Source organism: Panthera pardus, unplaced genomic scaffold (assembly GCF_024362965.1).
Source record: "Panthera pardus isolate Hobbes unplaced genomic scaffold, ASM2436296v1 HiC_scaffold_15, whole genome shotgun sequence".
Taxonomy (NCBI): Eukaryota; Metazoa; Chordata; class Mammalia; order Carnivora; family Felidae; genus Panthera; species Panthera pardus.
The window spans coordinates 80,875,848-80,902,601 of NW_026526710.1; the positions used below are offsets into that span (position 1 = coordinate 80,875,848).

The window sequence follows — 26,754 nt, forward strand, 5'->3', positions numbered from 1 at the left end:
CTCAGGTCGTGATCCCAGGGTAGTAGGATCAAACCTCGTGTCAGGCTCCACAACAAGCATGGAGCCTGCTTAACATTCTTTCTCTCCCCTTCTCTCCCTCCTCTGCTCATCCTCTCTCTCTCTCTCTCTCTCTCTCTCTCACTCACTCAAAAAAAGTGTTTAAATTTTCCTATAAATCAAATAAGATTTCATGTTGAAGGAAAAAAACAAAATTAATAATTGACACATATTTAAAAAAAGACATCTTAAAAAAATTTTAAAAATAAAAAATAAAAATAAAAGGACACCTTTATCTTTGCACATAAAAGGTTAAAAATTAAATGTGTAGTAAAATATGAGCAAAATCTATGAAATATGAATAATGAATAATTAGGGGCAAAAAAAATTGGATAAAGGGGGTTATTTTCTCTTGATGAAATGCATAATTAAGAGTAAAGACCCAATATGAATTGAGTCTTTGTGGTCTGAAAAACAAACAATATCAAGCAAAATCTGTTATTGAAACAAAGATGGTTTAACAGGTTTTAGTCCAGTCATTTTTAACTTAATTTATAAATAAGTAGATATAAACTTTGATCATTTCAAAGACTACAACTCCTCACGTTTCCAAGAAACACTGGCAAAAACTATTTATTCACCCACAATGAAAAATTCAGTACATATTTAAGGCTATCTTCTCTAATCCCAAGAAAATAAAACTAAAAATTAATAAAATTTAAACCAGAGGCCATTATATTAATAACTATCAGCCCAAAGAAAACAAACTAGAAACACAGTAACAGTATTAATATTGACAGACAATTCTTCCACCTAGCACTTCTCCATTAAAATACTACTTTTATATACCTACAAACAATATATGTTATTCAACATTAACTTTGACAATTTGTAATTTAAATTCATGAACATTAATTGAAGATCTCAGTATTATAGAGCTTTTTCTAAAAAGTCTATTTTCTTGTGAAACTGTTTCAAATAACCTTAATAAGTCCAAAGATGAATTGAGTGCTTCTCAAAATAGTATAAAAAGAAAGTACTACAATAATCAGGCTTGTGCAATCCTTATCAAAATAACACCAGCATTCTTCACAGAGCTAGAACAAACAACTCTAAAATTTGTATGGAACCAGAAAAGACCCCGAATAGCCAAAGCAATCCTGAAAAAGAAAACCAAAGCCGCAGCCATCACAATTCCAGACTTCAAGCTGTATTACAAAGCTATAATCATCAAGACAGTATGGTACTGGCACCAAAACAGACTCACAGATCAATGAAACAGAACAGAGAACCCAGAAATGGACCCACAAATGTATGGCCAACTGATCTTTGACAAAGCATAAAAGAATATCCAATGGAAAAAAAGATGGTCTCTTCAGCAAATGATGCTAGGCAAACTGGACAGCAACATGCAGAAGTATGAACCTGGACACTTTCTTACACCATACACAAAAATAAACTCAAAATGGATGAAAGACCTAAACATAAGACAGGAAGCCATCAAAATCCTCAAGGAGAAATCAGGCAACAACCTCTTTGACCTCTGCCACAGCAACTTCTTACTTGACATGTCTCCAGAGGCAACGGAAATAAAAGAAAAAATGAACTATTGGGATCTCATCAAAATTAAAAGCTTCTGCACAGCAAAGGAGATAATCAGCAAAACTGAAAGGCAACCGACAGAATGGGAGAAGATATTTGCAAATGACATATCAGATAAAGGATTAGTATCCAAATCTATAAAGAACTTACCAAACTCAACATCCAAAAAACAAATAATCCAGTGAAGAAATGGGCAAAAGGCATGAATAGACACTTCTCCAAAGAAGACATCCAGATGGGTAACAGACACATAAAAAGATGCCCAACATCACTCATCATCAGGGAAATACAAATCAAAACTACCATGAGATACCACCTCACACCTGTCAGAATGGCTAAAATTAACAATTCAGGCAACAACAGACGTTAGCGAGGATGCAAAGAGGAACACTTATGCTCTGTTGGTGGGAATGCAAACTGGTGCAGCCACTCTGGAAAACAGTATGGAGATTCCTCAAAAAAATTAAAAATAGAACTACCCTACAACCCAGCAATTGTACTACTAGGCATTTATCCAAAGGACACAGGAATGCTTATTCAAAGGGGCACATGCACCCCAATGTTTATAGCAGCACTATCAACAATAGCCAAAGTATGGAAAGAGTCCAATGCCTATAGACTGATGAATAGATAAAGAAAATGTGGTATATATATATATATATATATATATATATATATATATATATACACACACACACACACAATGGAATAATACTTGGTGATCAAAAAGAATGAAATCTTGGGGCACCTGGGAGGCTCAGTCAATTAAGCATCCAACTTGGGCTCAGGTATTATCTCACAGTTTGTGGTTTAGAGCCTCACATCAGGCTCTGTGCTGTCAGCTCAGAGTCTAGAGCCTGCTTTGGATTCTGCGTCTCCCTCTCTCTGTGCCCCTCCCCGACTCATGCTCTGTCTCTATCTCTCAAAAATAAATAAACTTTAAAAAAAATTTAAATACAACAACAAAAGAATGAAACCTTGCCATTTGCAACAAAGTGGATGGCACTAAAGTGTTTATGCTAAATGAAATAAGTCAGTCAGAGAAAGACAAATATTATATGATCTCACTCATATGTGGAATTTAAGAAACAAAACAGATGGGGGTGCCTGGATGGCTCAGTGGGTTAAGTCCAACTTAGGCTCAGGTCATGATCTTGAAGTTCATGAGTTCGAGCCCCACGTTGGAGCATGAAGACTTTCGGATTCTGTGTCGCCCTCTCTCTCTGTCCCTCCCCTGCTCATACTTTGTCTCTCTCACTCTCAGAAATAAACATTTAAAAAAAAAAAAAAAAGGAAGAAACAAAACAGATGAACATAGAGGAAGAAAAGCAAAGATATTAAAATCAGAGAGGGAGACAAACCATAAAAGATTCTTTTTTTTTTTTTTTTTTTTTTTTTTTTTTAATTTATTTTTGGGACAGAGAGAGACAGAGCATGAACGGGGGAGGGGCAGAGAGAGAGGGAGACACAGAATCGGAAACAGGCTCCAGGCTCCGAGCCATCAGCCCAGAGCCCGACGCGGGGCTCGAACTCACGGACCGCGAGATCGTGACCTGGCTGAAGTCGGACGCTTAACCGACTGCGCCACCCAGGCGCCCCAAAAGATTCTTAAATACAGAGAAAAAAATGAAGAGTTGATGGAGGGAGGTGGGTGGGGGGATGGGCTAAATGGGTGATGGGCATCAAGGAGGACACTTGTTGGGATAAGCACTGGGTGTCATATGTAGTGATGAATCACTAAATTCTATTCCTGAAATCATTATTACACTATATGTTAACTAACTTGGATTTAAAGTTAAAAAGAAAAAAAAAAAGAATCAGGCTTGCAATTTTCACTATTCCCAGCGTTTCTTCTAAGCAAAATAAAAGGCAGGGTGGTAACGTTTTAAGAAAAGAAAGGATTAAAAAACAACAGAAACTAGTCCAGAGTTTTAATTTGTTGGGCTAAAAATGTTCAAAAGGCTATGAAGTAGTTGATGGAGGGGGAGGGAGGCCAGTTTTCAGAGGATATTCATTGTCATTACGAAAAGAAGGTACAGAATTAAATCAGATCAGCAAAATATCCCAAATAGTCTCAACAAGACAGAATTCACATTGTAAACACAATTTCTGCACTATGCATCCACACACTGTAACATAAGTGGTAGATACCGTGAAGCATCTGGAGTGAGCTGTCCCCCACAATGCTTCCAGCCTCATCCTCCACACTTGCCTTCCACGGCGGCCCACCACGCGCCCACCACGCGCCCACCACGCGCCCGTCACCACAGCCCACCACAGGCCCCACCACCTCGCCCACCCACCGTGGCACGCGCAAACCTCAGCAAGCAGAAGAGCAAGCTCATCCTGCCTTCGGAAGGGAGGCCAAAACACTCAGCATCAAGTAGAAAGCCCTCTAAGAGCAGACTCTGTAGCCGACCAGCGTCCCTCCCGTATCTTCCACCTTGAGTTTTATGCTGTCTTGCTTGCTCGCCCTCACCAGTCCTCCCCCTCACCACCAGTGAGCACTATGCCTTCCTCCCTCTCATTCCCCTCCTCTCTGCCAGATAAAAGCCCTACCTCTATTTGCTGACCCAAATCTTACGATTTCTGACTCAGTTCAGTCATGATCTACAAAAAGGCTTTCCCTGAGATTCTAAGTTGGGACTGGTGTCGTGGTATCCTTGGCAATAAAACACGATTGAAACCACAGAATCCTAAAGTGACCTTGAAAAAGAATCAGCTTCCATTTTCTCATCTATAACATGTATTATCCACCTTAGAGGGTCCTGAAGATTAAGTGGCTTCATAAACACAGAGTGCTTAAACAATGACCAGGACAGAGTAAGCGCTATCCTTAAACTATCTTTGGTGAACTATTATCCCTCTAGGCTTACCTCTGTTTTACGAGTGTCACAACAGAAGTATCTATCTCCCATAAGAGTGAAAAGAACAGCCTCTTATTCATCTTCCACCCCCAGTGCCTAGCATATAATAGGCAATCAAGAAATGTCTGGTGAACTAAAATCACGGTCTCTGGACTGGTGGCAGCAGCAGGAAGGCATATGCTAATTAGAGATTCCACTCACCCAATTATAAATTCACAGTCTGGTTCACTCACCCTTCGTGAGCCCTTACTGGACACAAAGCCCTTCTCTCTAGCTGTGTTCACAATGCTTTCGGCCCCACTTAAACTCCAACCAGCAAGTCTTCAACAAGCCTGAACAACTGTTACCAGCAGGTCAGATGAGAATGTGGACGCAATGAGTCATAAATAAGGAGAAAAGACTGTTTTTCATGACATTGCAATGACAGCAGCCACAGAGAGGAGAAAGGCAAAACATGAACAGAAGACAGCCCCAGGAGTCTGGGGTTATCTGGCATGAGGTAAAGATTCTCACTCCTTGAATGGAATTTACCATGTGAATGAAGATAAAACAGACTTGAATTCAAAGGGAAGCAAAGAAGGAATCACATTCTTTAGGTCAACCTAACCTTTATAAGTACTTAACAATAAATTTTATAGGTGGGCTTGGGTAACTTAGTCAGTTATGCATCTGACTTTGGCTCACATCATGAACTCACCGCCTGTGAGTTTAGGCCCCACCTTGGGCTCAATGCTGACAGCTCAGAGCTCAGAGCCTGGGGCCTGCTTCTGATTCTGTGACTCCCTCTCTCTCTTCTACCCCTCCCCTGCTCATGCTCTGTCTGTCTCTGTCTCTCTCTCTCTCTCTCTCTCTCTCTCTCTCAAAAATAAACATTAAAAAAAAAAAAACATTTTTTATCTTAACAAAATATAACAAGTTCAGTAAAAATGTTTTTGTCTTGTATTTACTTCAAGGGAAATAAAAACATTCAATGTGGGGGGTGGGCAGGTTCCTTTGACTATGCCTACAGTTATGCCTACATAACTGAGGTATGGAGTACCAGACTGCTATCAGCACTATTTGGAAAGGTCTAAAGATTTGATTAGATATCCTCAGATATTTACTTTCTGAATTGGTAGCAACACGTATATTATTTTGTTCCTTTAATGACTCAACAAAAATACTGTTCCTACCTTCCATTTTAAACTTGATAAAAGTAGGGACATTACGAAACTCTATTGTTTGCTTCTATTAACATATACCCAAAGGAATAAGATTCTTTTCCTAGGAGGCATTTATTCTCTTAAACCAGTAAAGTAAATTAGATATAATTTTAAGCAGTACTGTTTTATTTAACATTTCTATCATACCAATTGGCACTTCTACAACAGATTTAACCTTTAAAGTAAAAATAATTCATTGAATCATAAAACATCAGCAGCCAAAAGTTAAAAGTGAATGACTAACTTTTACAGATAAATGTTCTGGCCAAGAAATTTTAAGTTAATTTAAGAAGCAACTGATAAAACATTCTTCACACTTCAAAGAAAAAAAAAATCACTTGTTGAAAACCTTCAATATGTGAAAATCTTCTAAAAGTACTACCAAATAGTATGATAACCCTAAGAACTAAAGAAAAATTAAGAACTATTATCCCTATTTTATGGGTAAAAACATTGAAGTACCTGAAACAATGTTATTAAACCTTTGTAAAATGTGTGTTTTTCTTTTCAAGAGATGTGTGTGTATTATGTGTGTGTGTGTGTGTGCTTCAAGGTCTAAGATTTCCACACATGGGTATTGGTATTAAGTAAAAACAGTATTTTGTTTGTTTTTTATGTTCTAATCCCGATCTACAAGGATCAGGTAGCCTATAACAAAGTTTAATAAAACAAAGATCTTAGTCAAAATAACATAAAGAGAAAAAAATTGGCAACTATAGGAAACAATGCATATTTTTGTGATGAATAAATTTTGCTCTAATAGAAAAGACAGAATATCAGTCCTTCAAAGAAATCAGATGATAATTTTAAAACTGAATATATAAAATGAAAAATGATTTGTGATATACTGAAATGTACCAAAGGGTATGGTTTCCAATTACATGGAGATTTCTCTGGTAGTTTACAGATTTATGAAAATAATGCTGTAATATAACGGTTTTGGGGTTCCTGTACACATGTTGATCAGTCATGCCTAATCAAAACACTTCTTTCAGGGGCACCTGGGTGGCTCAATCAGTTAAGCATCCAACTTTGGCTCAGGTCATGATCTCACAGTTTGTGGGTTAAAGCCCCATGTTGGGCTCTGTGCTGACAGTTCAGAGCCTGGAGTCTGCTTCGGATTCTGTGTCTCCCTCTCTCTCTGCCCCTCCCCACTTGTGCTCTGTCTCCCTCTATCAAAAAGAAATAAACATTTAAAAAAAATTTTTTTTAACTTTAAAAAACATGTGCAGTTTACTATATGTCAATTATACTTCAATAAAGATGTTAAACACCCATGTAAATATACATTCACACACATATATATGAATAAATACTAAGAAATGTGCAAAATCTATATGAGAAAAATACTTTTGAAAGACAAAAATGTAGACTTCAAGAAATAGATATAGCACATTTTCCCCAAGGTGTGGAGAAAATCTAACTATGATTCAAAATCCAGAACCAATTTTTCAAAAATAACCTGATAAAGACAGCTATATAAAAATAAACAAATGAGGGGTGCCTGGGTGGCTGAGCCGGTTGGGCATCTGACCTCAGCTCAAGTCATCCCGTGGTTCGTGAGTTCAAGTCCTGCGTCAGGCTCTATGCTGACATCTCAGAGCCTGAAGCCTGCTTCGGATTCTGTCTCCCTCTCTCTCTGCCCCTCCCCTGCTCATGTTCTGTCTCTGTCTCAAAAATAAATAAAACACTAAAAACAAATTTCTTTAAATAAACAAATGAATAAAGCTTTTGCACCGTCAAAAGCATCATTTGCAAAGTCAAAAAAAAAAAAAAAAAAGAAGGAAAAATATTGCAACCTGTCTTGGAAAGCCAATGTTCTTCATATATAAAGAACTCATGGAAGTCAGTTAAAAGAACAAAAGACCAATGACCCGAGAGAAAAGTGGATAAATGCTAGGAATGTTCACAGAAAAAGAAATGAAAATGACCCTCAAAGTTACAAAAAGATGCTCCACTTTACTAATAGAGAAGAACAAACTAATCCTACACAGACATTTCATGTATCAATTAGCAGAATGGCAAAAATCTGAGGTCTGACCATAAACCCTGTTGCTGAGTGTATAGGAGAAAACACTTTCTAATAAACTGCTGGAGAGTGAATGCAGTGGTATAGCTGAAGAGGAGAATGCAAAAATATCTACAATTTAAAATTCATTTACTTTTTTAATTGAAGTATATTTGACATACAATTTTACATTTAGTTTTCAGGCGTACAATACAGTGACTCCCCAACTCTATGCCTGATGCTATGCTCACAAGTGTAGCTACCATCCATCACCATACATGCTATTACAGGATCAGGGATCGTATCCCCCGTGCTATACCTTTCATCACCATGACTTAGATATTCCATAATTAGAAGCCTGTACCCACTTTGCCCGTCCCCATATCCACTCTCTCTCCGACAACCTTTTTGATAGAGCGATCCTACTTAAAGAAATCTACCCTAGAAACACACTTGTACATGTATGAAATGACATATGCACATTATGCATATCGCATAATTTATATAAAATGACATATGCACATTATTCATATCACATAATTTATATTAGAAATTGTGTCCATCAATAGGAGACTGGGTGAATAAACACACACTGAAACACGTGCAGCCTATGAAAAAGAATGATGAATACCTCCACATGTGGACATGGAAAACTCTCCACACCTATGATTCTGTGCACACAGGATGTATTTTTAAGTTATAAAAATAAGGTGTAGAACCATATATGACACTCTATCATTTATGTAAGAAGTGGGAAGAGCAAACTTGCTTACATTTGTAAAAACTAAAATAAAAACAGAAACAATAAACCAGAAAACAAGATGGCAGGGAAACACCTGAGTTACGTGTTGGTGAGGAGAAAACAATTCCCAAAAGTAAAAACAAATGAAAACAAATCTAACTGTACAATAAATTGGAAACAGAAAATTCTTCGAAGTGACTTCAAGGCACAATTGTTTTCCTGTATATTCTTAATGAGATTTAGTCTAAGTCAAAAAGAACCACAAAGAAATCTTGAACTTTTATTAGTTACTGACCACAGTGATACTAACATTGCTATTCTGAAACTACTTGGAATATGCTGAAGATTAAAGCTAACAAGCAGTTATGTTGCTATTGCTAAGAACTAAGACTTTCTATGAGCAACAATACAAGTATAAGCAAAGAAATACAAGTTTAAAATCTGAGAAATAGCAATCTGAACTTATATTTTTAAAATACATATTCCTAGTTCAATTACTAAACAAAAAAATGATATCACAGTAGCTGTAAATACCCCATTGGCCTGCTTTTGATCTTGATATACATTCCCCCATTACAAGTAACCAGAATCAAAAAACTAATTAATTTATGACAGTAATCAGATTTTCTAGAGAAATGGCCTACTCCAGAATGCACAAAATAAGCCTGAAACATACTGTATCTGAAAGCTCTCAAAGACTAATGAGAAAATAAAACCAGCTTAGAAAGACTAAAATAAAATAAGATACTATTTATCATATCCCAAAGAAAATACTGATTCTCACCATATCTATAGCAAAGAGGCTGCTGTCATCCCAGATATCTGCTGAAATTGCTTCACCAATAAGTATCACATCCTCTGCAAGCAATTCCAGAACTCTTATTATCATTTGTCTACTCCCTAGGAATATAAATAGGAGAGAAGAAAAAAAGTTAACTTTCAAATGAACATCTAGATATCATAGTGCTCAATCCTCTCATTAGTCATGCCCCAAACTCGTTTAATTTTTTTGGTGACTTCAGAATCATTGAAGGACATGAATAGGAAAGTCAGAATCTACAATCACCATTAACACTTCTGTTCCATTCACAATACTATTTAACCACAACACATCAAGTGTGCTCATAACTAAGAAAGATATTCCAAAAGAAAGTAGCAAATCCAACTAAAAATGCCCTTAGATTAAAATGTTTCTAATTCCAAGACCTTCCGTGTTACATGTAATAGGTGACAAAGCACCAGGTGAGGTTTAGAAAATGCATTCTGTTATTCTATTTAGCGCTAGAAGACTCCAGCCTTGTCAGAAGTATTACACCACACCTGAGTTGCCTGGGAAGCTGAGCTTGGACTGGACCAACTGAAGGAATAAATGTCCATGATGGTGTTTGTTGAAGAAACTTCAAAACATTCCACCTGAAATAGGTTCTCAAGCCTATACTGACTTAAAACTCTAAAAAAATTCCAAAAGAAACTGTGCTGTCGCAATCTCTTTTCTCCACAGAGTATCATAGGAGTTCTACTATTCAAAATCACAAGTGAGGTGAATATTCAATCAAGACTTTCCTGCCCCATATATCAGAGGTCAATTTCCAACGAGAGAAGTAAAACAAACTGCCAGATCATAAGGGTCTAGATTAATTGTTTCTTTAGAACAGCTGCAGCAAGTTCTCTTGGAAATCTCTTATGATATTGAATAATTACAAATAACGCAATAATTTATCACAAAAGGGCAAGAGGACATTTAGAAAATTTTATGTACCAAGATATAGCTTTATAATTATCAATGTGACTTTTTACAGCAAATTAAGAAAAGGTTAAATGCAAAATCATTACATCTAAAACACTCTTCTCAGTCTACCACGCAGACAAACGTGTACACTTTATGATGCCAAAGTTCCGCTCCTCCTTCATTTCACATTACGAGTACGTGAATTACTGTGTCCTTCTAACTCCTGGAAGCAGTTATTCAGTCTATGGTAAGTTAGGGTATATGGTTTTCCACAGGATAAAAAAATGTTTAATGCTTCGCAAACACAGCCCTACATCCTGCTTCCCTCACCACCACCTTCAAGAATGCAAAAATAAGCCACAGAGCTTAAAGAACCATTCAAATGGGATAGATTTTTTTATTGAGCCATTACAAAGCAAAAAAGGCAAATCTTGTTTATCTTGTATTCATACCTCAACAAGGTTATCAACTACAAAAAATGTATAGAGTTACAGAATAAAAAATCATTACTGCTCGCAATATGCTAAGGTCTTAAGAGCGTGGACGTTGGGTTCAAGCCTCTGTTTCAGCTGCTTGCCTTTGGATTGGCTTCTAAACCACTCTAAACCGCAGGTTTCTCATTTGTAAAACAGAGATAAAAGTAGTAACTAGCACTTATGGAAAGATAAAATGGCTGTGAGAGGAGCACGTGCGGTGACGCACGCGAGGCCGAACGTGATGGCTGAGCGAGGCAGGAAGTCCCGCGGAAACCACTGTCAGGACCAGACTCCGTGGGACAGCTGTTACCGTTCTCATCACCCTTTCCTAGAATTACAACTACGTTACAATGCATACTTCAGTACATCTTTGCAAATCTACCCAGCACATTTGAGAGAAAAAGCAACTCCACAATGTTTGGGGGCTTTGGGGTGTGGGGTTTTTAGAAAAAGAAATGACTACAAAGGTAAGAATCTACTTTGGGGTTTATTTCTATTTTTCACATGTTTCACGGCTTACCACGAACTGAGTGGGAAGACTGAATAACTGAGAGCCACTCAGAAAGTTTCCAAAGGGCAAAAGCCGAAGATCTTTTTGTCCTGACCTATTCACGCTCGCCCACCTTCTCTAACTGAACCCAGCCACACTGTCCTTTCAGTGCTTACGTTCAGCCATACAGAGGTGGAAGCCTGGGCAATGAAAAGCCACAGATGGAAGGGCATCCACATTTACTCAGAAGACAATAAAGGCCTTCCTAAGTTCTTAAGGATTTGTGTCCCAAAAGATACGTAAATACAAGCTCTAAAGGTCTCAACACGGAAGATGAAAGAAAGAAAACTAAGAGCCCCAGAAAACAGACAAACAAGCACCAATCATACAAAAAGAACTAACCTGTTCTTAAGAGAGGAACTGCCGATTCCAGGACAGAGACACAGAACTGGGGAAGACTGAGCTGGAGGAACTGTAGCTCCAGCACATCTTCGGTCTCCAGCTCCGGCAGGTCTATGTGCGCCATGTCCACAGGCGAAGGCACAGACACCCTGGAGTGTACGGGGGCATGACTCCCGCTCCCACTGGAAAGTCAACAAACGACAACCCTTGAATATGGAAACGGCCACAGAGAGCTGTACCGCCCACCTGCTGTCTGGCACATTAAAAGCCCCACGCTGGACACAACCATACTGCCTCACGCGACCACTGTGCTCAGATCTGTGAAACCTTGACAAATTTACGAGACTAAACTCCATAAAGATGGCTCAAATCGTAAATGAAACCAAAAACGCATTTATATATATTGCTTTTCAAAAGGGATGGTCTCAGAATTCCTGTAGCAGCAGTCAACATGAGCACAAAGAACCTGTTCATTTCTACAGAAGAGCAAGCCAATTCAGAGCAAAGTTCTTCTGTAATCGACTTATAGAGGCAAAACTGAATCATTTACATAGTTTCCTAGATTTTGTGTGATTTTCACCAAATGTTCTAAGTGAGCCAATGTTCACAACCGAAGAATGCTAGAAAATGCCAGAAAAATAAGAGGAGAAATGAATGACTTCATTTAGTGCACTCAACATCACGTAATGATTTTGAAAATGTACCAAAGAGCAGAACATCCCACCTTTCTTGGCTTTCTTCATTAAAAATTCCCACCTTAGTTGTAAAGTGGTGGTGTGGGGATAAAGTGCCATAGAAAGGCCTGAACCTCACAATTACCAAGGACCTCAAAATTTTTGACTTTTAATGTTATCCACAATCGAAGCTGAACCACAGATACCCTAATGCTGTTGAGCATGTAAAACTCCCCAAATCTATGTTTTGTCATTTGTTCAATTTCAACATCCCAAAATACGAAAATGAGGTGGGCTTCTCTCTAGTCTCAAAGGCCCCTTGAGGAAGGTGTTCACTCAGGAGCGAAAATTCAGAAGCATTAGCTATAGCACAGTAGATACAGCTTAGAGAATGAGGCAGACAGGCTCTGGAAGAGTAACGAGAAAAGCCGTGCCTGACCAACACCAGCTCCTACGGAAGGGTCAGGAGCACAGGCTCTCAGATCCTACTGTCTATACCCCGGCCCTCTCACCAACCGTATGAGCTGGGGTAAGGCGCCCTGCACCTCCGAACCAGGCTTTCCTGTACAAGGATGATGATACCAATGCTATCACAGGACCGGGAGGACAACGGAAGGCCATGAAGCACGTACGGCACTCGGCGAAACACCAAGCACGCAGCCAACATCAGTCAGTGTCAGTTGGTGGCAGCAGCATCGTGAGAAAATAATGACGCCAACAGACAAGCGTTCATCTCCCTGAGCGTTTATTAGAACGACACCGAAGAGACTAACATGTTTATAAGATGCTTGTGGCACAAGAATGAGCTAACACACAAACACCATGCCAGCCCCTTTAAGCAAAGCTGATGTGTAGAAATCTGTATTTACACAAATGAGTAAAATACCATAAATTGTGCACTTTAAAGGAACTTTCCTTTACAGTCTCCAATCATTCCCTTTAATAGTAAATACTGATACACCCAAATTATGATTAGAGGGGCACCTGGGTGGCTCAGACGGTTAAATGCCCAACTCTTGGTTCCAGCTCAGGTCATGATCTTGTGGTTCACGAGTTCGAGCCCCACGTCAGGCTCCGTGCTGATGGTGTGGAACCTGCTTGGGATATTCTTTGTCTCTCCCTCTCTCTCTGCCCCTCCCCTGCTCACTCTTCTTGCTCTCAAAATAAGTAAATAAACTTTCAAAAATCTTTTAAAACTTACGGTTAGAGTCACAAATATGGGTTTAAAATATTATCAAAGAGGCACCTGGGTGGCTCAGTCAGTTAAGCATCTGACTCTTGATTCTGGCTCAGGTCTGGATCAGACACAAGGGACTGAGCCCCACGATGGGCTCTGCTCTGAGCGTGAAGCCTGTTTTACATTCTCCCTCTCTCCTTCTCCCTCCTGCCCTCCCTCTCACACACGTGCGCCCTCTCTCTCAAAATAAATAAAACATTTAAAAAAATTAAATCTTACTAAAATGTACCTATCATTTAAAATTATGCTTTTAAACTAGATCACATTTCATCTATGGCTAATAAAAACAATTAAATGGGCCAGAATCCTCATTGTTTTTCTAATGAAATAGAAAGGAAGAGAAAATATAGCTCACTATGTAGCATATGGAATCAAAGTACTATTTTGTGAACATTGTGTTTTGGCAGGGACACACACACAGACATACACACAGGGAAACATACATACATGCACATACATGCAGAGCATACGTCTGTGTACTGAGTATTGAGTTGCATGTAATATTATTTCGTACTACGGGTCATTGTCAAAACGTATGAAAACCACTGGTTTAACACAAGGCCAATACCTGTGGTAATTTTCCAAAAGAGAAGACAGAGAAAAACGTTAATCTCCCTCTCAAAGTAAAATACACACACACAAGTTAACTGGGCTTTTCAACAGTCACCTGGAAGACACTGCGTCCCAATCCTGACCGTCTCCCCTGGGTCGCTGACCTGTGCGTCCAACCACAGAAGGCCGGGGGCTACTGCTTCCTGGAGAAGGATTCTGGGAATGATGAACAGCTCTAGCTTCATGACAATAAGACAAAGAAGAATTTTGGGAAACTGTATCTGAGAGGAAAAAAGAAAAAAATTATCCCTCAGTAGAGACAAATTATGATTATGAAGAATTTACATCATTCTTTCAAAAAACAGTAACAAAGTTAAAATAGTAGAAATGCTTCTCTTGGGGTAAAAGTAAAGTATTCTTTTCTGCAAGTATTCACTTAGCATTTGCATCTAACATTAGGTGTACCTCTAACTGGCCTGATTACATGCAGCCTCTAGCCGGCATTACTGACTTGGAACATTTGGGACCACCAAGGCAAAACAGCAGATTAGGCACATCCCTGCTCATAAGTCCACAAGAAACCCTACCTCAAACCACATGCAAAAATTAGCTCAAAATGGATCAACAACCTAAATATGAGAGTTAAAATTATAAAGCTCTTAGCGGAAAATATAGAGGTAAATCTTCATGATCTTGGACTTGGCAACGGATCTTTAGATCTGAAACCAAAGTACAACCAAAGAAAATACAGATAAATCGGACTTCATCAAAATCAAAGGACATTATCAAGAAACTGACAACTTACAGACTGGGAAAAAATATTTGCAAATCATATATCTAAAAAGGACTTAGTAACCAGGATATATAAAGAGCTTCTAAAACAACAAAAACAACAACAACAACAACAACAAAAAAAAAAAAAAAACACCCAATTTAAACATGGACAAAGAACTTTAAAAGACATTTCTCCAAAGAAGACATACAAATGGCCAATAAGCACATAAAAAGTCACTAGGAAAATCCCTAGTCATTAGTCAGGAGTCTTTACCAGAACCACAGTGAAATACCAGTTCATATCTACTAGGAGGACTAGGATTTTAAAAAGGGAAAATAACCGAGTGTTAGCAACATATAGAGAAACTGGAAGCCTCACAGGTTATGGTGGGGATATAAAATGGGGCAGCTAGTGTGGAAAACAGTTTGGTGGTTCCTCAGAGAGCTAAAGGTGAAATTAACATATGACCCAGCAATTCCACTCTTAGGTATATACCCGACAGAACTGAAAACGGGTTCAAAGAGATATGCCTATGTTCACGGACATTATTCACAACAGCCAAAACATGAGGACAACTCCCGGGTCCAGCAACAGATAAACGTATAAACAAATGTGGTGTATACAGAAAAAGGAGTGAAATTCCGACACAGCTACAATACAGATGAACCTTGGAAGCATCATGCTAAGTGAAATAAACCACACCCAAAAGGACAAATATTGTATGATTCCACTTGTATGAGATACCAAGAACAGACAAATTTAGAAACAGAATGTAGAGAGGTTACCAGGGGCTGCAGAGGGAAGGGGACACGGGAATAGGGCTAAATGGTCACAGATCTTCTATTTAGGGTGATGAAAAACATTTGAGAACAGAAAATGGTGATGGGTGCATAAGAGTGTGAATGTAATAATGCCAACAAAATTGCACATTTTAAAATGGCTATAATGGCTTGTGCTACATATTTTACCGTAATTTTTTAAAGGAATTAAGTAAAATAAAGGCATTTTCAGGAGGAGAAAAAAAAAGCTCTCCGAGAGCGTCTTACCGCACTTCAAAGAAAATATGAAATCCTTACCAAGATCTACAAGTCCCAATACAGTCGGCCCCTAGCTACCTCTGTTCTCACTTCATTTCCCTCTCTGCTCCCCGCTCCCCATTTACTACATTTCAGTCACATGTCTGCCTTTTTTCTGTTCCTCCAGAATATCACCTCCCAAGGCCTCCGACCTTCCAGGAATACAGTTCCTGCAGCTCTTCAAGGGGATGGTTCCTCCTCGCCCCTCAGGTCACCTCCTCTGAGGGGCCTTCCCCACCCATCCTATCCAGGTAAGCCTCACTTCCCCTGTCATTTTCAGTCACATCACCCTGCCTATTTCCTTTGAGCACTTCTGATCTGAAACAAACTTGTTTGCTTGTTTATTACCTGTCCCCAACCTTCTCAAGGATGAGCTCAGAAGGGTGGGGACCTTATCTGTTTTGCTCAGTGTTGTACCCCCTAGAGACTAGAATATCAGTCAGCATATAGTTGGTGATAAATAAAAATTTAATACATGAGTAAATCTTCAAAGATAATACTTTTATCAATATTATAACTCTTATTCTGATGAAATATGGGGTATCCACAAGCTCTCTGCTATCAGTCATTGCTAACATTCCTCAAATGTTAATGAGGAACCCTATACCCTCTGAGACCTATAATAAACCTAATGTATAGCATAAGTATTCAAGTAGCATAGGATCAGCGAAACTCTGAACAGAATGGGATTAACTGTGAAGCATGATGACAAATCACTGTAATTTAATATTCAACTTTCAATGCATATGGCATAAGTGCACAGAATTTCTAAGCTGTAAATACTGCCGACAAAGCCGGCCGAGTGCTCTAGTTGGCCATTAGGTGGTGCTTTTTCCCTTAAAAGTCTGGCACTGCTATCATATTATAAATACTCTAACTACATCACAAGCCGCATAAAAAGTTTTCATAAAATACAAATCAGGAGCACCTGGATGGCTCAGTTGGTACAGGATGCAACTTTCTGATCTCGAGGTTGTGAGTCCAAGCCCTATGTTGGGTGGAGAGGTTACTTAAAAATAAATAAACATAAAATATACCCAAAAGTTAAAAAAAATATTTATTAAAAAAATACAAATTGTTATTTTTTTAAACCAATCTATTAATACAACAAGTAACTTCTAAAATGCCCAAGGTCCCACATAAATAGTTGAACTCAGAATTCTAACCCCTGGCTCCCAACATCAGTATATGCCTAAGAGAAAAGAAAAAAATCTTGCAAATGGTTCTTATCAAAAAAAAAAAAAAAAAAAAAAAAGGACAGGATCATGAGTGGTTCTGTCACTCACACGATTGGTTTTCAAGTGATTATCTGATTGCCTTTAGGAATGAGGAGTTTATGCTGTGAATATTTACACAGTAAGAATAATAGAAACTTCTCAGAAAAATCTGCAAATACCACCAGTGACTAATGAATAAATAAACATAAATACCTTGTTTACTAGAGAAAAAACCTGGATCACGGTGAAAGTTCAGTCTGTTTCTTAAATACACGCACAGCTGCTGCAAACAGGACACAGACTGTAAGGCCAGGCGATGCTTTCCGTCTCCTCCAAAGGCCAGTTTCAACAGAGATAAAAGGCTCTGAAATATGATGAATGAAATGAATGAAAATGATCAATGAAAGTGGGTGTGGAGTTTAAGTAAGGTTAAATGAACAATCAAAGGAAAGCAAATAACTTGTAAAATATTTGTAAGACATAAGAAACGGAAATAGGCAAAAATGACTTAGCAATGGGATAAAGCGAGACAATAAAATTTAAAAAGAGTCCGTGTTTGTTGCATCTAAAGTGTGTAGGTGGAGTACCTATTCTGGGAGAACATGAATTACTCCCCATTCAGGACGTAAGTTACGAAGTAGTTTTTAAAAATAACAGCAAGCCTTCAGCATCTCAAACAGCTAAATCATCTTGCCACGTTTTGGCAGCTAACAGCTTTCCTCTCCTCTGCTGCCTTCTGACAACTGCCATTGTCACACTGTGTCTTCATACTTACCATTCAGGGGCCTCCATTCAGCCCTGTGATTACGGAGCGAGGGTGCTGAGGCATCACTAGCTGCTGCAGATAGGCCACAACCCTAGACCCCACATCCCAAGCTCTACCATATAAACCACAGAATCTATCTGAATTGCTCATTGCCCTATTTCCCCGGCATCCAGCCCTGTGCCTTACACATCCTACATATTCAAAAAACAATGGTATTCTTAGATGAAGAATGGTTACTGCTGCCCAACTTCAATTTCCAAAGTCTATTCTCCCCTTATGCAACCCATAAAAGGTAAATTCAAGGTGGTCAAACTGGACTTACTTGTGTGTGTCAAAAGAGACCACCTCTGATCAGAAGAACTACCACCACCCAAAGAAGAGCACAAGTGGTTTCAGTAACCAAACACTTCATTTTATAAATATAATAGTGCACACTCCTTCCCAAGGACTCCTACTTTGCAAAATCTGTTTCATTGTAAAAAAGTTCTCTATTTCCAAATCTACAACAATTACAGAGGATTCATACCTGAACAATTTTTGGCCTTTGAAGAAAAATTTCAGCAGGAAAATCTTGCATGATAACATCCTTCAATAGTTCACAGGTATTCCAGATTAAAGTGTGGTTACTACTTCTTAAAGAGCTACAAAAAGATAGCATTATTTATTTTTAAAAAGAGCTTATCTGTACCAGATTCCAAGTAACCTAGTAGCGTAATGACTCTACTAACAGTCCTTCAGGTCTCAATTGAGACTTCACTTCCCTGGGCAGCCTTCCTAGATCTACTCCGTAATCAGGAACTCTAGGATAGGTCCTTCTTCCATATGCCTATATTCGGTGCAACAGCAATTGCCTGTTGACTTTCTAACCCCCACTAGAGCCTCCTCGACAACAGGCACTACACAGTATCCACCACAGTATGCCAACAAAATCACAATGCTATAAATGAGATCAATGAAGTCAAAGGGCACAGAATGCCATGAAATTCGCTAAACGAATTAGGAAGTAACATAGAAAAAATAACAGGAAACGTAGAGTTTAATTCTAGAAATTAGATTTATTACTGCTCTTCCCCAAGCTAGTGAGTCAAGCTGGGATTCCCCTCCTACCGCAGAGGACACCCCTCACCTTCTCAGACAATATGTGACCCCCTAGGGATATAGCAGAATCCACACGCCCCCCTCTCGGCCCAGCTCCAGCCCACCATCCACCACCCAAAGGGGTGTACTACAAACTGTGTCTCTTCCTGGGGGCCCAACTCAGACCGCCTGCCCCTTTTCTACGTGTACCCACCTCTTCAATAGGTTATTCCAAGAGAATTTACTGATGCCTTAGGAGTGCCAGCATCAAAAAGCATTTAACAGCCTGTAGCTGCTTATGTCATCCTAATTCTAGCACACTGGTCTTTCTACTGCCCACTGAATATACTGTCCACTAAAAAAGACTGCATTTATGCTTAATTTTTCCCATTTTTATTAACCAAGGGCATAAGCTTTGGCCAATCAATCTGGTCAATAAGAGATGACTCATATGTCACCAAGAAGTATACATGACTCCAATCACGAAAAAAACAAACAAAAAAAACAACTAGATGTGTAGCCTGATAACAGCAAATAGGAATTTTCTAAATTGCTCTTTGAAACAGTGAAAATCATTCATATACTCCCAGTACTGCCTGTCACAGACGCTTAGTATCTTTTTTGCTGGTGAAAATGTATGATAATAACAACCAGATGTAATGGCTATCAATGAACCAAAATGCCTGACACATGCCAGGCACCGTACCTTTCATTAGAGCAGAGAACATGTCTATCTGTTGTAGTCAGGGGGAGCCAGGGAAATGTAGAAAACTTCAAACACTTCACAGTCTGATTTACTGTTAATGGAACAGCAAAATTTAAGGGATCAAAGACAAGTTAATAGACTCCCAATGTTAAGAGCAAGGCTTTACCCTTAAGTCTTCAAAGTTACACCTTACAGTAACCTAAAATATACTAAACAAGGTCAGCTGCAAATTTGTTCCCTAACAGGATAAATAACAGAGCTGTTTTCATATTTTACACAAAACCCATACATTATTGTTATTAGAAGAGCATTAAATACAAACCAATACTGAATGACATTTAGAACTTGAATTACATTTTCTATTGTGCCCTGTGGCTAACCAAAACACAGAGCTTAAATTTAACATGAAAGGAACTGGCATTTGGAGGCCTTTAATTGTAGAACTTAAAAATGAAATAGACATAATCATATAGTATATTTAAAAATTAGGCATGTTCAAATATCCTTCATGGTGTTAGATGTTTAAGCCTCTTTGAAGACGACTTAAAAACCATAAGGTTGAAGATCAAATATCAGCACTCAAACCAGATTAAAAGAAATCTGAGAAACCAACACAATTTTAAACTAACCCATTCCAATTATGTTTTAAACAAATCTTATATTGTACAAATTAAGGTGGCAAAGCTGAGAAACAGTATGCAGTATCTACAGAAACCCTTCCAAGTGGCAAACAGTCTTTCCGCCAAATGCTCTGAAAAGAGCACGGAATCACTGAGTTTAGATAACAGTATTATTAAATTCCCAAATATAGCACAGTTGCTTCTTTCAAAAGTGCCAACACACAAGCAGGGTTTACTTTTTCACAGAAAAGTAAGAGGGGGGTGGAGGGAAGGACAGACCTCTACTGCACACAAAAAAATGGGTCCAAAATAAGCCCCTATCATTAACCCACAAACTGCAACTCACATAGCATTTTACCATCTCAATGGTCCCTAACGTTTTTAGCAGCTGCACTCGAGGTGCCACCTTCTCAGCCCTGGACACACTCTCTCCCTTCAGATGTCTCTCCCCGACACTCAGTGAAGCCTCCAAATCACAAACACAAAGAAACTACCATCTCAAAACCAAAGCTCCCTCACAAGCCTAACAAAACTTTCACAGAAAGAAAAGGTAAAGTATTTGAACAGCTAAACAAGTTTTCAGTTCTTTCTTATGCTGTTATTCAACCAGAGTTTCTATGAAAGGCTTTTAATAACAGACGGCTTCCAAACTGAGTTAAATGAAATACTTGACAGGAACAGATACACCCTTGGACACAACGTTTTCTTTTCAACTATGCAGGCAATAAAATGTCAGGTACATGCTCACTTAATTATTCCCTAACTGCATCAACTGGAACAAAGGTTTCATCCTTTCCAAGCCTCAGTGCCTTCATCATTAAAATGGGGATATTAACAATATCAATTTCACCGGGACAAAGAGGCTGAAGATTCATTCGTTCACTCAAAGAATATATACTGAGCACCTACTATGCTTTTGGCATAGTTTTGCACGCTGGGGATGAGCAATGTTCAAAGCTATCATTAAGCTTATAACAAGGAAGACAAAGAAGAGGTAAATTAGTATGCGATTTCAGACGATCTTTGTTAGAAAACTAAACATAGCTAGAAAGTGATCACTTGGGTCCTCAGGAAGGCCTCTCTGAGAAGGCGACACGTGAGCAGAGACCCAGCCAGACATCTAAAGACCTGGATGAGATTCCAGGGAGAGAGAGACTCTAAATCAGAGCTCTTCTTCTATCAGCTGGTCGCTGGGATAAAGACAAATGAAGAAACCAAAATGATCCTGAGTCTCTGGCTTGAGTAACCGGATGAACAGTACCACTTGGTGAGCTGGAGAATAAACAGGACGCATACACAGCGCGCGGCACAGTTCCCAACAAAGAATTTGTGTTCAGTAAGCACTGAGGATTTCTGCCACCATCACCACCCACCTAAATACAGCTGCTCAAATGCAGTTAGAATAATGTAAAATTTCACCACTTAGACACTACATCCTAATTTGAGGAAACTGAAACATTCAAGCTTGACCACACCATTAGGAAAAGTACATTAATTTCTGATTTACCAGGTCAACAGGATCTATCCCTCTACATATACACACCCATTGGTCGTGGAGACACTTCCGTCTGCTGGAAATTACTTTTGTCTTGAGGAAAATATCCTATTAAGATTTCAGGTTGTTGTGGCAATTCTGATAAAAAAAATATATATTACTGTATTATTGATTCCTTATTTGCTAAAAGCGAAACTTACTCTTTTCAAATATTAGTGTTTTCTCTTAAGTTTTTTAATCATTTTAAAAACTGGAAAAATAACAGGTTTTTTTTCCTCTGAATAGTCTTCCTCTAGAGGAAAAAAATGTAAATGTTGAGTCAGTTTTGAATTGAGGGGAGGGTGTTCCCCTCTTTTGTGGTTCAGCAAATACTACTACTCGTTAGATGAAAACATGCACAATGTACATAAAGAATCTGTTACAAAGTATTTATTCAAGGGCTCATCTCTGCTTCTTAGTCCATCCCCCTCCTCTCTCTTCCTCCAATTATGTAGTTCCTGACCACTTCAACTTTCATTAATATCTTTAAAGAAAAAGTTGTCAAAAATAAAGGAGTTAAGCACTCATTCAACATCTTTGACGATCAGTCCTCTGTCACATGTGATTGAACATGCAGCAATACAGTTGTAATGAGAATGGGAATAATGAAAAGACTAAAACTAATTTTGTAATTGTGCTTGAAGTTTTCATGCCAGTATTTCCTAATCTTAATACAGATAACAAAAAATTAGCTCTAGACCATACATCTGATCTCCCCTGCGGGGAACTAGGTTGAAAATACATGGTTTAAGATTCTACTTTATTGGTTTTGGCTTAGGCAGAAATTTTCACTGTTAAAAATCGCAACCACACAAGAACCCAGTAAACGGAGGCTCCTATTATTTTCTCGTTAACAGCAGCACCGACGATCTCAGCAGTAGCGACACAGCACAGATACAGAGAAAAATATGATCTAACAGATTAAGCAAGCAAAAACACATTTTTAAATACTTTTACTACTCAATCACATAAATCTCAGGAGCATTTTCTTTTTTCCTTCAAATCAATTTAACTGCTTTCCAGGTACAAGGCACTCTACTGGGAATTAAATCACAAGAGCAACCAACAATTCTGTGCTTAGTACATGCCAGGCCCTATCCGAGCACTTTACAGCACTGTCTCATTTAATCCCCATGACAATTCGATACGGTATTCTTTCTTATTGTCCCAATTTTTGGATGAGGAAACTAAAACCTAGAGGGATTAAGTACTATAGCCAAGGTCACAAAACTACTGGAAGAAGTGGGACTTACATTCATGTCTGTCTGACTCTGATTTTAACAGTGTACTATGTATAGCTCATTTTAACTGGAGACCCCATAACAAAACCATGAGCTAGGACAGATACCATCGTACCCCTATGTGAGGAACACAGTCCAAGAATGAAAGTATAAAACATTCAGAATAATGTCTGGCACATGGTCATGAGGGCTCAGCGGAAACGTTGTTATTGTTGAAGAAATAATCTGTCAGTCCCACAAAAAAAAAAAATCACTGGCAAGTTTTAGGCCCCTTGACCAAAATAAGCAATAAATACAAATGCACTCTCCTCTGAATAACAGCAGAGGAGGGGAAAAGGTCAAACTCATGTACATTAATGCAATAAAAATAAGTTGAGGAGGGAAGGGTTGTTTTTTTTTAACCTAAGATCCCTTTCCTTAGAATTAACCACAAGAACCAATATATTTCTATTTTAGCAGAATGCATCCAGATTGATTCCAAAGAGTTACCAGTTTGTTTGGTTTGGTACGATGCAGAGTATAGGGCAGGATCATCTGAAGGAAGAATAAAAAGTCCGTCCAGAATGCCATCAATTTCACCCTGTAGATTCGGCTCCACATTAGAACGAAGTTTAGATAAGAATTCAACTGCACCAAGGTCAACCAGATGCTTGACTGCTGGGGGATACTGAAATAAGAAGAATCACGTATGTCAAAACTTCTACACTTTATCTGACAGCAACTAAACCAGGAAATTATTTTTAGTATGCTAGATGTTCCTTTTGCAAAAAATAAACCTTGCATTGATGTACCCAAAAGTAAAGAACTTCCATGAGTAGGACACAGATTTATAGAGACATACGTAAACCATGCGATGACACTTACGAAAGAAAAGCCCAGACACTGATCACTAGAAATGCACACTGCCAACTCCTACTTTTATTTATTAAATGGATTACCTCTCTCAACTGACTCCCACCCCACCCTCTCCTACCTCCAACCGTCAAAAGATGCCAAAGTAATAATCTCCTATGACTGCACACTGACTTACAGTTTCAAAAGGTTAGACTTGCCCTTTGACATCTGACCCTGACAACTGCTCTCAAGACAGGCTAAGGGGCGCCTGGGTGGTTCAGTCAGTTAAGTGTCCGACTTCGGCCTTCGGCTCAAGTCATGATCTCATGGTCTGTGAGTTTGAGCCCCAGTCGGGCTCTGTGCTGACAGCTCACAGCCTGGAACCTGCTTCGCATTCTGTGTCTCCCTCTCTGTCTGCCCCTCCCCAACCTGCGCTGTCCCTCTGTCTCAAAAATAAGTAAACACTAAAAAAAATTTAATAAAAAATAGTTTTCAAAAAAAGACAGGCTGAGGAACATAAAATCTGAAAATCAGATATGGAAAACGCAATTTCAGATACTTGAGGTATTCATTAACCGTGGTAACATTAACTTTAAACATATTCTCTTCCAGACACATGTAATCTTTAACATGTAAATGACAGAACACAAGGAAACCAGAATAACAAATGGCAACTTCCAAAGATGATTCCAAAATTCAGAACACACCAGAACCCAGAAGTTCTATTATTCCGGAGCACAACAGATACAATGTGAGACTCAACATTACACATAAAAGGAAGCTGAGCGTGATACACCCAGACGACCATCTCTGGTTGTTCCAAAAATAAAAAATAAAAAAAAAATGCTACAAATTAAGCAACACTCACTCGTCTGATTTTATTTCAAAATGATCCTACCTTAACCAATCTGCTCAACAGGCTGAGAACCTCTTCTTTCATTGGAACAGACGGGAAATTGAACCATTCCAGCAAACGTTGAAAAAGCAGCCTCTCCTGAACTAGATCTTCACAGCAGAGTAAGTTGTGCTCAACCTTGCAGAGGATATTCTTGAGAGCGCGTTCCCTGATCTCGGCCAGCTGATGACCTGTCAAAGGACAGCACAAAGCTATTTCCCAGCTCCGAAGAGACGCCCCCCCCCCCGGAATTCACCCCAAAACTTAGTTGATGCTGGGGGCGGGGGCAGGGCCAAGAAGGAAATAAACCAGTTTTGTTTTTGTTTTGTTTTGTTTTGAACAGGCGGGCCTCGGGTGCCCTCGGGACGCGAATCGCTGGGTTCACTCAGTCGGAGATGGATCCCCGGGGGCTGCCCTGGCGAGGCCAGGACGAAAGGGAGCCGTCTCGGGGTGGCCCGGCCTCCAAAACGTCACACAACCAGCCTTAGCAAGTGGCCACGACAGGACGGCGACGCGGGCGAGGGGCAACTCAAGACTGTTACCGAGTTTCCTGATGAGCCCCGTCAAGACCATCTCGTCCCGCTCAATCAGCCGCCGCCGGAGAATTAAACTGCCGCGCCACAACGTCCGTGTACAATTAGTGTCCCCATGGAAACCCGGCCGGTCGGGCTGCGGGTTCCGCAAGGCCGGAGACAACCACGGCACAAATAGGAAGCATCCAGGGAGCTGCTGCTGGGCCCCGCGCCTCCACAGAAGCGCGGCTCCTAGACAGCAGTCTCTGTCGTAAGAACCGGAAAGAATGAGGAGACAAGCAGGGAGTAGAACCCGCCTTGGCCGCCGTGCACGTCGGGAGTTGTGGTCTTCGCCCCTTTGTGCTCCCCTCCCGGAATTCCGGACCCGCCGCTGCACCCACCCGCCGAGGGTTCCGGCGTCCCAGCGCCGGCTCCAGCGCGGGAGGCACGGGTCTGGCAAAGCCCAACCAGGCCCTGCAAACTAGCCCTGGCTCTGCCAACCTGAATTCTTGGCTCCCGGAGCCTTACAATTTACAATACAGAGTTTGGATTCCCGCACGTCCACCAACGCCCACCCCCCCCACCCCCCCGCCGTTGGTAACTAAATTAACTTATCCTCTTTAACTGTAAAATGTACCTGCAAAGGCAAGCAGTGTCCTTGGACACCTAAGTTCTGTATAAACACCTAAGGAGGGACAGGGAGGACATAACTGAACAGAAGAGGGAAAAAAGAGGACTATAGAAAGAAAAACAAACAAAAAAAAAAAAAATAGGGAGGGGGCGGGGTAAGGGTGTGAATTAATATTTGAATGTCACCAAAGTTGGCATGGCACTGTGATTGGTCTGAACAAATAGGAAAAGAAAAAAGAAAAAAAAAAATTCTAAGCAATGGTAAGAGCAGCAACAAGATTAAATTTGTAAAGAGATTTGCTTTTTAGAGAACATTTCTCTCACCAATGTTTTCAATTTCCCTAGGAGAGGGATGTCAAGGTACATATACCCATTTCTATTTTGCGAAAAAATGAACTTAAATTCATAGGAGTTCTTCATCCACAGTCACATCAACTACTTAAGTGGCAGATTGAGAGCCTGACCTAAATTTTCCTTGTGACATTCTTAGGACCTTGCTGCCCCTGCAAGGTGTGTAGGTAGGTTAGAAAGTGGTGATGTTAGACCCGGATCTGGAAGAATAAGTAGGAATTTGTCTGCCAGGCAAAGAAATGGGGTAAGGGAATTCCTGCCAGAGAAAACAGTTCAAGCAAAGGCAAGGATTCAGAATGAGTCCGTCAAGGTCAGGGAAAGAGAGAAATTCTAGGCGGCCAAATTACCTCTGGGAGGTGGACGGGGAGGTAACTAGCATGCTAGTTCTCCATTTGTCCCTCTGGCTTCCAGGTGGCTGTGGGGAATGGTTGATGGCGGTAGGAAATTGGAGAGTGGGAGGAAAAAGAGGTGTGGATATTTAACCGATGCCCCACTAGCCCATACCTGAGCCTCCCTGGCCGAAATAGTGACAGTGGCTACAT

The 26,754-nt window shown here is 39.7% G+C and overlaps 1 protein-coding gene and 1 long non-coding RNA gene across 3 annotated transcripts in view; one reads left to right on the forward strand and one right to left on the reverse strand.

The window, feature by feature from the left end:
- Window positions 1-25,470, reverse strand: part of RTTN (rotatin) — a 161,117-nt gene extending 135,647 nt beyond the window's left edge. For both annotated transcript variants that reach the window (XM_019432561.2, XM_019432560.2), the window contains exons 1-10: window positions 25,262-25,470; window positions 24,723-24,910; window positions 23,480-23,657; window positions 21,759-21,848; window positions 19,596-19,686; window positions 18,339-18,453; window positions 17,260-17,410; window positions 14,094-14,259; window positions 11,516-11,697; window positions 9,203-9,318 (exon numbers count right to left, since the gene is read on the reverse strand). In XM_019432561.2, coding sequence (XP_019288106.2) covers window positions 9,203-9,318; window positions 11,516-11,697; window positions 14,094-14,259; window positions 17,260-17,410; window positions 18,339-18,453; window positions 19,596-19,686; window positions 21,759-21,848; window positions 23,480-23,657; window positions 24,723-24,910; window positions 25,262-25,292 — 1,308 coding nt within the window. In that variant the 5' untranslated portion in view covers window positions 25,293-25,470. The remainder of the gene's footprint in view (window positions 1-9,202; window positions 9,319-11,515; window positions 11,698-14,093; window positions 14,260-17,259; window positions 17,411-18,338; window positions 18,454-19,595; window positions 19,687-21,758; window positions 21,849-23,479; window positions 23,658-24,722; window positions 24,911-25,261) is intronic.
- On the forward strand, window positions 15,742-24,687 carry LOC109256861 (uncharacterized). The gene is made up of 2 exons (XR_002075800.2): window positions 15,742-16,080; window positions 24,437-24,687. It is a non-coding gene; the product is annotated as an uncharacterized LOC109256861 (long non-coding RNA).
- Window positions 25,471-26,754: the final 1,284 nt, after the last annotated feature.